General features: G+C 36.6%; 1 protein-coding gene across 3 annotated transcripts; it reads left to right on the forward strand.

The window, feature by feature from the left end:
- On the forward strand, positions 1-11,647 carry LOC7467800 (protein GIGANTEA). 3 transcript variants are annotated; one of them, XM_024595260.2, is made up of 16 exons: positions 1-262; positions 438-798; positions 3,167-3,238; positions 3,365-3,419; positions 3,536-3,678; positions 3,903-4,174; positions 5,204-5,259; positions 6,315-6,555; positions 6,928-7,078; positions 7,764-7,973; positions 8,077-9,618; positions 9,881-9,949; positions 10,322-10,543; positions 10,751-10,843; positions 11,026-11,352; positions 11,457-11,647. In XM_024595260.2, the coding sequence occupies exons 2-15, from the start codon at positions 709-711 to the stop codon at positions 11,323-11,325; spliced, it is 3,516 nt and encodes a 1,171-aa protein (XP_024451028.2). In that variant the 5' UTR covers positions 1-262; positions 438-708; the 3' UTR covers positions 11,326-11,352; positions 11,457-11,647. The 3 variants fall into 3 exon arrangements, with proteins under 3 accessions (XP_024451028.2, XP_006386299.3, XP_024451029.2); XM_006386237.3 differs by having other exon boundaries at positions 2-262; positions 11,026-11,647; XM_024595261.2 differs by having other exon boundaries at positions 2-262; positions 443-798; positions 11,026-11,647.
- The last annotated feature ends 156 nt before the right edge of the window (positions 11,648-11,803 follow it).

The raw sequence follows: 11,803 nt of genomic DNA on the forward strand, positions 1-11,803 counted from the left end.
ACCAAAACTACAGCCTCTTAATGTTTTTGTAAGCTAAGAAAAAAAAAAAAACCAAAAAAAAAAAAAAAAAGAAGCAACCTGTCAAGGAAATTAGAGATAAAAAAAAAAAAACAAATTGCTGTAGTCTGTTATCGTAGTTGGATAAAAAAATCTCAAAAAAACATTACAGTCACAATAGTACGCATACAGAGAGATCAAATACACCAACACTCAAATCAGCAAAAATCGAACTAAGCAGCTTCGGTTCAGACACAACTACCAGGTATTTTGGTCTTTTTTTTTTGGTTGATGTCATGTTTAGTAAAATATTTATTTTCTGGGTTCTTGGATCTAAGCTAAGTTGTTTGTAGTTTCTTGTTTTCTGCTGTCCTTGATTTTTGCATGCTAAATCATTTCAAGATTTATTTCTTATTTAAGAGTTAACCATGTTCTTGCAGAGCAGTAGATTCAAGTTCTTGTTTGGATTGTAAGATACTGTAGAAGCATATTGGGCGAGAGGTTTAAATTTCGAGGCCAGCAAACTAAGGAAAATCTCTCGTGTTTTTTATTTTCAGTTGATTTTTTTGTTGGGAAATTCTGGGGGATTCAGAGAGTAGTAATCCGAGGGGGATGTTGAATTACGATATATTGATTCTTGATTGGTAGTGGTGGGAAGGGTAAAAAGTTCGCGGTTGGTTTTTGGTATTTTGAAGGGCAGATAACTTTTTAATGGCTAGTTCTTCTTCTGAGAGGTGGATTGATGGTCTTCAATTCTCTTCATTGTTTTGTCCCCCTCCTCAAGATGCCCAGCAAAGAAAGGTCAGTTGAAACATTCTTTCTTATTTTCTGTCTTTTTAACAAATCCTGAGGCATTCTATTTCATTTCTGTGGTAGTTAACAGATTTTGATGTATATTTTAATTATTTACGTTTTTTTTTCCCATTTTTTTTAAGTGTCTTATCAAGCTCATGAAATAGGTGGCAAGACTTGTTATATGTTTGCATCAGCATATTTTCTCTAAGGTGTATAGGGTGCCAAAATTCAGAATAGTTTGATTTAAAGAACCAGTAAATTTCTTCTCGGTAGAATGGAGATATAAAATGGAGCATAGTTTTTAGACTGGTTGTGTTAATTAGAGGATACATTTAGTTCATATTGGTGGATCAATCAACGCCTCCTTTTTCAGTAGTATGTTACATAAAACCCACCCCTTTACTGCAATATCTTTATTAAATGGGGTTTTTAATATTTCAATTTTCCAGTAATCATTATGCATAAATAATTAGGTGTTAGCGAGCAGAAACATGATTTAATATTTTATATTAATTTAATATGATTCTCATATCTAGTACTGGATCAATTCCTTGCTGTCTCTTGGCAGACTTTCAAATGTTGTTGCAGTTTAATGTTTTGACAAGTAGGTATATCATGGAGGGCAATTATATTGCTATTTGTGTCAAGGATATGAGAAACCTGGAAATTGAATCTTAAAAAAAACAAACGAAATGGTGGAAAATGTTGTAGTCCTTTCTAACTTTAAACCTTATGGTTTTCCACTATTTATGGCCATTGTCAACTACATTGTGATCAATTAATGGGATACTCTTTCTTTGTACCCTGGTATTACTATTGAATTAGGTCCTTGTATAGGAAGATGTGAAAATTATGACGTGATCAGGAAATTTGATATGTTTTTGCCCCATATTGAGGACATACTGAGTTATTCACAAGGAAAGGTACTGTCTTCTGAAATGGTGCTAACCGCTAACAGAAGTTAGATTTTTACACAACATTCCTCTGAATTTGGATATTCTAAGCAACGATTGGTTTTTCCCTTCCTGGCAAGTAAAAGTTGTGGGCAAAACAAGCATGCGGCTATGTTCACTCTTCATGATTTTTTACCCTATAAACACTTCCATGTTAGCTTGAAATTCAAGGGACTGTTCAGAACATGGTAGAACTTCAATTTTCTAAATAACTAGAATAAGGAAAAGAAAAATTAGAATTTTATGTTCGATGCGATGTTTCTCTATCTAGAGAACTAAAAAATTAGTTTTCCAAATTAGTTTTCAGAGTTTGACAAATATATTTTTGATGTTTTCCTAGTTTTTCTTTACAATTATCTCACTCTTTTCCAAATTAAAGAAAAACTAAAATAATGAATAATAAAATATTCTTCTTTTATTTAAAAGCATTTTATCAATATAAAACATCAAAATTATTTTTTCATTTTCATATAGGGTAAATGCCATATTTTTTTATTTATTTTAAGTAAAATAAAATAATTTTCTTTGTTCTTTTTGGAGTTAATAAGTAACATGATATTTTTTTAATTTGAAAAAAATAAAAGCAATATTTTAGAGTTAGATTATCAAAAATACAAAAAATTAAATCGAGTATTATAAATTATGGTTTTGGTTTTTAATGGAAAATAGTTATAATACTAACATGTTTTTTATTCTTTTTGAGTGGAAAAATTCTTCTATATTTTCAGTAAATGAACAAATTTTTCAATTTTTCACTGGAAAAGAAAAATGGAAATGGAGGAGAAAATTGAAAATGGAGATGGAAGATGGTTTTCTGTTTACTAAAAAAGCTTCAACTTCGCCAAATCCCTGTTCTCTGTTTGGTAGGAAAGAAAGTAGGGTGGATGGGTAGTGGGGAAATGAGATGCTTCTTCATTTGGTTTGATGGATGAAACCCAAGGAAGGATCCTTCCTAGGCTAGCAGAAATGTAATTTGCAATCTGCTCAATTTGGGAGGGCTAGTTTCCATCCTTTCTTCTCTGCAACCTTCCATTTCACCATTTCTGTACTCCACTCTTTCCATCATCTAGATTTTACGAGAGTTTGTCTTTTAGGACATCAAACAGAAATTACGGAACCAGCGCTTGTTGACAGTCATTAGATGTCACTACTTTTGGACAGTTATAAATTTTGGGTTTGAAGTGAAAACTTCTATTGTCAATTTTGTTTCCCAGTCATCTCATTTGCTCCAATGGTTATAGCATTGGACATGTTCATTTGACTTGGAAAATGACCTATCTGCATCTTATCTTTGTTTTCGAAATTACTCTCATGTACAGTTGCCACTTGTTTGTCTTCTGTTTATGACATTTCTTTCTATTGAGGTTCATTTCCTACAAGAATTGATCCGCATGTTTCTTTATGTTTTTCCTCCTCTGCAGGCACAAATTACTGCTTATGTGGAGTACTTTGGGCAGTGCACATCGGAACAGTTTCCCGATGACATTGCCGAGGTATACCTACTCTTTGAGTCGGTCTTTCTTGTTTGCATGGTATACATACTGAATTCCATATAGACTTTTACTGTCAATGATGTTAATAACATATATTGGTTGTGGATATGGATATGGTTTCGACAGCTGATCCGCAATCGTTATCCATCAAAAGACAAACACCTATTTGATGATGTTTTGGGTAACGATTCTTAGCCAATGCTATTAAATAAAAATAATTAATTGCACTTGTTGAGTATCATTTCAATATGTGGTAGCTGTGGTATTATTGATTTACATATTTTTGTCAATTCCCAGCCATGTTTGTCCTTCATCATCCGGAGCATGGACATGCTGTTGTTCTTCCAATTATTTCATGTATTATAGATGGTACACTAGTTTATGATGGGAGCAGCCCTCCATTTGCTTCTTTCATTTCCCTAGTCTGCCCTAGCAGCGAGGTATGCAAAGCGAAACCATGACCTACCTTTCAAGTTTCTCTCTATATCTATTGTAGAAATTTCTCATTTTTCTCCGTTAAACAAAACAATAATTTCTGGTTCATGTTTCATTTCACAAGTTATGCTTTTGTCTTTAATTTTTCTAATTTGTTTACAGCATGCAATTTCTGTATGGGTTGAAAAGAATTTTCATATTTATGACATGTCTTTTGATACTTCTACAGAATGAATATTCTGAACAATGGGCTCTGGCGTGTGGAGAGATTTTGCGGATTTTAACTCATTACAATCGCCCAATTTACAAGCTGGAAAAACAGAATAGTGAAACAGACAGAAGCAGCAGTGATGGCAATTCTACAAGTATTGAATCAGAAGGGAAATCCTCCACCATACCTCTGGTACAACAAGAGAGGAAACCTTTCAGGCCCCTGTCTCCCTGGATCACTGACATATTGCTTGCTGCACCTCTGGGTATCAGAAGTGACTACTTTCGTTGGTGAGTGCAATATTTTATTTGGTCTAATTGTTGTGTTTTGGTTAGGAAGTAATCAACATGATAGGAAATGTAAAGATACAGTATGATTTCTTTACATTTTAATTCTAAAACTGGACTGAATTGCATGTTTTAAATTTTAGCGGGATAATCTTCAGTCCTATTTCCCCTGCTCAGTGCTTTGCAACTCCTCGGTCCTGATCTAGAAAGGTTCAAGTTATTTGGCATCGGAAATAATCTCTGTAATGGTGCCCATTCCTCCATTTTTCCCCCTAATAAACATAAAAAAATGTCCTAGATCAGAATGGACATGATGATGTATATCTAAAGAAATTTAATTTAATCACAGGAGAACACTGAAAGTAGAGAGTCACTTACTCCCTTCACAAAAAAAAAAAATGGGACAAAATTTTTCATGGTTTGTGCAACAACTAAAATATTGAATATCTTGAACTGCACTCTTCTTTTACTGGTTTAAAACTATAGATAACAAAAACTGCGAACTCCTTGAATAGATGGTTGGATGGAAATTTTTTGTCCCTCAAACATAATATAGAAGAATGAGGCTGGTTTGGAAAAGATCCTTTCACCATCCCATATAGGATGTGCACTAGAATGATCTTGGATTTATATGGATGGCCAAAGTTTTAAACCTGTGAGGCACCTTCTATGGGATAAAACTGTATGCCACATGGCAGAAGCAGACAATACCTCATAGGGACTGAGCCAAGACTGTCACATGTGGTATTGAAGCCGCTCTGGGATTCTATCATATGGTGATCTGCACATGGAAGTGCAGATCCAATGATGACAACGATCGAAATCCAGAGCAGGAAGTCAGTCACAATCCGCCCCAGGGGGGGAGTCTATCACCTGTTGCATTGGCACTGTTAACTTCTCAATGTTGCATAGACACTGTTTGTAATGAATTCGTAGTGAACTTGTCATGGAATGCAATGAATCATATTTATTTCTTATCAACTTCTAGTTATGGGGATTCCCTTAACCTCAAATGTCATCATGCATTTTCAGGTGCAGTGGTGTTATGGGTAAATATGCTGCTGGAGAGCTCAAGCCACCAACAACCAGTAAGTTAATTTTTTTTTCTAGAAATATAGCATGTGAAAATTTGGCCTTTTGCTCTAGTAGCATCTAATCAAGAAGTACATACTATGGTTTGTTTCATTTTTTAATAATCTGGGGTGCCTCCTGCATGATGAGGTGAAATCTCAATGTTAAGGAGATTTACTAGAAAAGGTGCAAAGGTTACAGACGAGCTCTGGTTTTCTTGATAGGGATTTTACTAGAAAAGTTTGTAGTATTGTACAGGTTGTTAAGCTACTGAATGGCAAACATCTCATTTAAGGAACAGGTGGATTCTAAAAGTAAGCACCTAAACTTGGATGAAGAGAATGTTGAAGATCATTTATTTATTCATTTGAAATTGACGGGCATGCGTTACATGTAAAATGCATGCCGATCTATTCATTTTTGCAATGGTGAAGATGAATATGAGATAGTGGAAGACATGATCGGTGTCTAAAGAGAAATAGTGCAAGGCAATTCTGATTTTTTTTTCTTATGTAGGACTTGAGACGCGCACAATGATATTTCCATCTCTGGAACATATGTAGAAAAGTGAAACGCACATGTCATTTTCCTGTTTTGCATTCTACTGACTCTTTTTTTTTCCACCAAAATGATTAATGTTTTACTTTGATAGCATTGTCCTTTTTTTTATGGTTATTTCCACCATTGTCTCTAAGATTCTCAGTGTTGATGAAGTATGTTCAGCTCAAATTGTCAACAAAACAATCAGCAATGCTTTAAAAGTTTTACTGAAGGCAGAGAAATGACTGTCTTTGCACTGTTTCTGTTGTCAGAATTCCCTTTAAAGTGAAGATCTAGCTTACAACATCTATTAACATAATCCTTGATTGTAGTGGTAGGCACAAGTTGTTGCTTCCTTGGAACATTGATTTCCTAATGATTCCATTGGGGTTGTAAGTATTAACATATAATATAGCGGGGAGCTATTATGAGGATAATTTAAGTTTTATTACATAATCTACAAGGATAACATGGCAGTCTACGCACTAAGACAAATATCACTATCCACTGATTTTCTTTTTTATCGTGTTAGCTTCTTCTCGCGGGTCAGGAAAGCATCCTCAGCTGGTGCCATCAACTCCAAGGTGGGCTGTGGCAAATGGTGCTGGGGTTATATTAAGTGTGTGCGATGAGGAAGTTGCTCGTTATGAGACTGCTACATTAACTGCGGTAGCTGTTCCTGCACTTCTACTCCCTCCTCCAACAACAGCTTTGGATGAGCATTTAGTTGCTGGGTTACCTGCTCTTGAGCCATATGCATGTTTATTTCACCGGTAACTTTCTGAAACTAAATGCTTATAAAAAAAACTTTCTGAATCTACATGCGTATTTGATTAACTTCTTGTTTGTGGTTATTGAATCATCTAGGGACTCAAATAAATGACATGCTTTTTTAATTGTGGGGACACAGTTCTTTGTGCGCCTTTTCCAGCCCTCATGTATTTTTATTGAATTATCTTTATCAATGTTTTTTAGCATGCAGAAAAACTGTATAAACAAAGGTGTAGTCTAGCATATAATTGACCATAGAGGTCTTAAAGACAGCAGGACACAAGTCCTCTGTCTACAAGTGTGACAATCCCAGTTTTAGTAGGTTGAAGCATTCTACTTATTAGTGGTTGTTAAATGTGTTCTATTCTGGGTAGGTATTACGCCATTGCAACTCCAAGTGCCACTCAACGACTTCTTCTTGGACTTCTTGAAGCACCGCCATCATGGGCTCCCGACGCTCTTGATGCTGCTGTACAACTTGTGGAACTCCTTCGAGCTGCTGAAGATCATGCATCTGGCATAAGGGTAAATTGCATAGTTTTGATTGCTGACATTTAATTGTACATTGACAAGCATCACTCCTGATCTTGTTCTGGAGTGTGTATACCTTCTTTATTACAGTAATTCACCTTGGCAACCAACTGTGCTTTCTGTTGATTTCTTATTACCTAGTTGATGTTCTCTTTGCTAGTCTCCATATGATCTTGTCAAGAGATGAAGAAGATACTGATTTTATCATTACAGTGACTACATGCACGGAATATTTAGTGTTTTTTTTTATTATTATAAAAGAAGAATGTATTAGTAAGAGAGTGAAGAGTAAATACAGCGAGGCATACAAGTCATTCTCCCATAGAATGCAAAAGAGAACCTAAATTAAAAATCAGCTTTTCTGTCCTTTGTACTTAGCTTCTGCAAAGCCATGAAAGATAGCTGTTCCCCCTTTCTGGAGTCTTCTGAAATAACTTGTCAATGGAAACAAAACATGTACACATTGTAATTCAAAAGTCCTATTTTTTTATTCACCTGTTTCTCTGTTTGTGATATCTTCACTTATTTCCATCAGAAGGAAGCTTTCTCAATCCCAAAAGAAGTGGGAGTTACTCAAGACATAGTATTTGTAATTGATTAATTTCTTTGGTCAATCTATGGTTATCTATTTTCCTATAGCCTTCTATTTCATTCTTAATTTATGTGTTCATTTGTGCAGCTTCCCCGGAATTGGATGCACTTGCATTTCTTGCGTGCAATAGGGACTGCAATGTCCATGAGAGCAGGTATAGCAGCTGATGCTGCTGCAGCTTTACTTTTCCGCATCCTCTCGCAGCCTGCATTGCTTTTTCCGCCACTAAGGCAAGTGGAAGGGGTGGAAGTTCAACATGAACCTTTGGTTGGTTATCTTTCAAGCTACAGGAAGCAGGTAATATAAATGTTAGTTGTTGATGTCAGTTTGACATGTTGTGACTCAAGCTATGAAAAAGGTCTTAATTTTATGCTTTATTTCATTTTAAACATGGTAACAGATAGAAGTGCCTGCAGCTGAAGCGACTATTGAAGCAACTGCCCAGGGAATTGCATCAATGCTATGTGCCCATGGACCTGAGGTTGAATGGAGAATTTGTACCATTTGGGAAGCTGCTTACGGTCTGATTCCTTTAAGTTCCTCAGCAGTTGATCTTCCTGAAATCATAGTTGCAACACCATTGCAACCTCCAATATTGTCATGGAATCTGTATATACCTCTCCTTAAGGTCCTGGAATATCTTCCTCGTGGAAGTCCTTCTGAAGCATGCCTAATGAAGATATTTGTTGCCACAGTGGAAGCAATTCTTCAGAGAACATTTCCACCAGAGTCTTCTAGAGCACAGACCCGAAAAACAAGATATCTTTCTAGCTTATGGCCTGCCTCCAAAAACCTTGCTGTGGCAGAGCTTCGTACAATGGTCCACTCTCTCTTTCTAGAATCATGTGCCTCTGTAGAGCTTGCATCAAGGCTACTATTTGTTGTGTTAACTGTGTGTGCCAGCCATGAAGCTCGTTCCAATGGCAGCAAGAGACCAAGAGGTGAAGAAAACAATCCTCCTGATGATGGCACAGAGGACTCACAATCGACATCTGAAACGCCAAGAAACATCAAATCTAGAAGGACGAAGAAACAAGGTCCAGTTGCAGCATTTGATTCTTATGTTCTGGCTGCTGTATGTGCTCTGGCTTGTGAGCTTCAAATGTTCCCCTTTGTTTCCAGGGGGAGTAATCATTCAACTTCTAAGCATGCACAGACTGTAGCCAAGCCTGCAAAACTAAATGGATCTGTTAGTGAGTTCCAAACTAGTCTCGACTCTGCAAGCCATCATACTCACAGAATTTTAGCTATTTTGGAGGCACTTTTTTCTCTGAAACCATCTTCTATTGGAACATCTTGGAGTTATAGTTCAACTGAGATAGTAGCTGCAGCTATGGTTGCTGCTCATGTTTCTGAACTATTTAGACGTTCAAAGGCTTGCATGCATGCGCTCTCTGTTCTGATGCGATGCAAGTGGGATAATGAAATTTACACTAGGGCATCCTCACTATATAACCTCATTGATATTCACAGTAAGGCTGTTGCATCCATAGTTAACAAGGCTGAGCCATTAGGAGCACACTTGCATACACCAGTTTGGAAAGATTCTCTTATGTGTTTTGATGGTAACAAGCAAAATAGAAGTGCAAGCACAGTCTGCTTTAATTCAGGGCAATCATCTGTCCTTCAATACGAAGAATTAGTTCATTCAGAAACTAAACTTAAATGTGAGAGAGCATCACATTCAGAAGAAGGCTCTGGAAGCACCTCGGGGAAAGGTATTGCGGGATTCCCCTTTGATGCTTCAGATTTGGCCAATTTCTTAACAATGGACAGGCATATTGGATTTAATTGCAGTGCACAAGTTCTATTAAGATCAGTGCTTCCAGAGAAGCAAGAGTTATGTTTCTCTGTTGTTTCTCTGTTGTGGCACAAGCTAATTGCATCACCTGAAACTCAACCTTGTGCAGAAAGCACTTCTGCTCAACAAGGATGGAGACAGGTAGTATTCCATGTTCTAATCACTTTTCCTTTAAATTGAAAATAAAAATTAGAAGCTTTGATGCACTTAATGTAAAATGTTTCATCCTATATGTATAAAAAATAGACATTTAAAAGTTTTTAGCATATATGACTGGGATGCATGATACGCTGCTCAATTATGGGGAAATGGATTTGATAGATCCAACTGCTTATATTTTATCTGAATTCTCACTATGTTCTCTGAAATATGCTTCTCTAAATACTTTTCAATATGTATTTAGGTTGTGGACGCACTATGCAATGTTGTATCAGCATCGCCAGCAAAAGCAGCTACAGCAGTTGTTCTTCAGGTGTAAATTTTGTTTTGCCTTTAATTATGCTGTAAAATGAAATTGTTTACCCTTTATTGTTGGCTAATCATTTTGAAACAACCTATTTTCTAAAGGTGGCACCACCTTCAGAGTAGGGCAATACAATAAAAAATCAGAACTCCTATCTTGAAAGTACAAAACATACTCACCTGGACACTGGAAAGGTGCAAAAAAAAGTTTATTAATTAAATGGTTTCTACAATTGTTTTGATCTCAAATTTGGAGGTGTTGCCTGTTGGGTGTTCAAGCTAGCATCCCTTTTTTCCTTGTTTTTTTTGTTCTGTTCTGTTTTCCTCTAATATTCAGTTGCTTCAAGTGTTTAGTCACTCTCATGGCCTGTGTTCTTGTTAGGCGGAGAGGGAATTGCAACCTTGGATTGCCAAAGATGATGATGATTTAGGTCAGAAGATGTGGAGAGTCAATCAGCGCATCGTCAAGTTGATTGTTGAGCTGATGAGAAATCATGATACCTCAGAATCTTTGGTAATTTTGGCTAGTTCATCAGATCTACTTTTACGTGCCACAGATGGGATGCTTGTTGATGGAGAAGCATGCACTTTACCACAGCTTGAGGTAACTTACTGAAGAAGATTTCACTTTACATTGGAATATGTGACCTGCTCTTTATAATGTTCCCTCACCTTCTTCCCAAAAGAAGTTACACCAAAATTATATTGACTGGAGGCTTATGGCACCCCAAGATGTAGTCAGCAGTCCTTTCTCAACAAAAGGAAAGTACTTATATTAAGTGATTTTAACCTATCAATTTCTATTTGGCAGCTACTGGAAGCAACAGCTAGAGCAGTTCAGCCAGTGCTGGAGTGGGGAGAGTCTGGACTTGCGGTTGCAGATGGCCTTTCAAACATCTTAAAGGTGAATATACCCTGTTGACATATCCATTTTCATTTTGTATGGATGTTGCACACACACTTACACGAGCATGTTTACAGAGGACATGTAAGCTAAGAGGTGAGGCAATGGAGTACTCAATGCCACTTAGCAAGAAAATATACATGACACATGCTCATTTGATTTTTTTGGGCCAATTCATGCAGTGTCGTCTACCAGCTACTATCCGATGCCTTTCTCATCCAAGCGCTCATGTCCGTGCTCTGAGCACATCTGTTCTTCGTGATATTCTTCAAACTGGCTCAATAAAACCCTCTTCCAAGCAAGGGGACAGGAATGGAATCCATGGACCCTCTTATCAATATTTCAGCCTGGATAAAATCGACTGGCAAGCTGATATTGAAAAGTGCTTAACCTGGGAAGCTCGTAGCCGACTTGCCACAGGAATGCCCATTCATCATCTTGACACTGCTGCCAAGGAGTTAGGCTGTACTATTTCCATTTGACGTCTTAGCTTATGGCAACCATTTCAGGTTTATCATTACGCTTTCCATGAGTGAGACTTTCAGATATAAGTAGACCATGTTAACGATTAAAGGATCCGATGGCCAGAAAATTAACTTTCACTTTGTTCTAGGTTTAAAGCCCGGGGGATAACAGTGTGTAGTGAAACCAGTGAACAGGGCCATGACAAAATCTCGTGTTGTGATTAATTTTATCTTTGTTCAGGTTAGATTTTTATGTTACCTGCCAAACTTTAACATTGATGATTCCTTTTACAGATTGGTATATAGCACAAGGCATCAGGTTACATCCGAGTTATAATAATTCGGTTTATCTTTATTTGTTTAGTAAATTAGGGTTTGGTCCCTGTATTTGTAATGAAATAATTAGCCAGTCCCATTAGTTTGAAAACCCTAATATTTATGTGTAACTTGAATCCATCTATTGACAATTTATTGCTTTTTTTCCCTAAAAAATATC

Source organism: Populus trichocarpa, chromosome 2, assembly GCF_000002775.5.
Source record: "Populus trichocarpa isolate Nisqually-1 chromosome 2, P.trichocarpa_v4.1, whole genome shotgun sequence".
Classification (NCBI taxonomy): Eukaryota; Viridiplantae; Streptophyta; class Magnoliopsida; order Malpighiales; family Salicaceae; genus Populus; species Populus trichocarpa.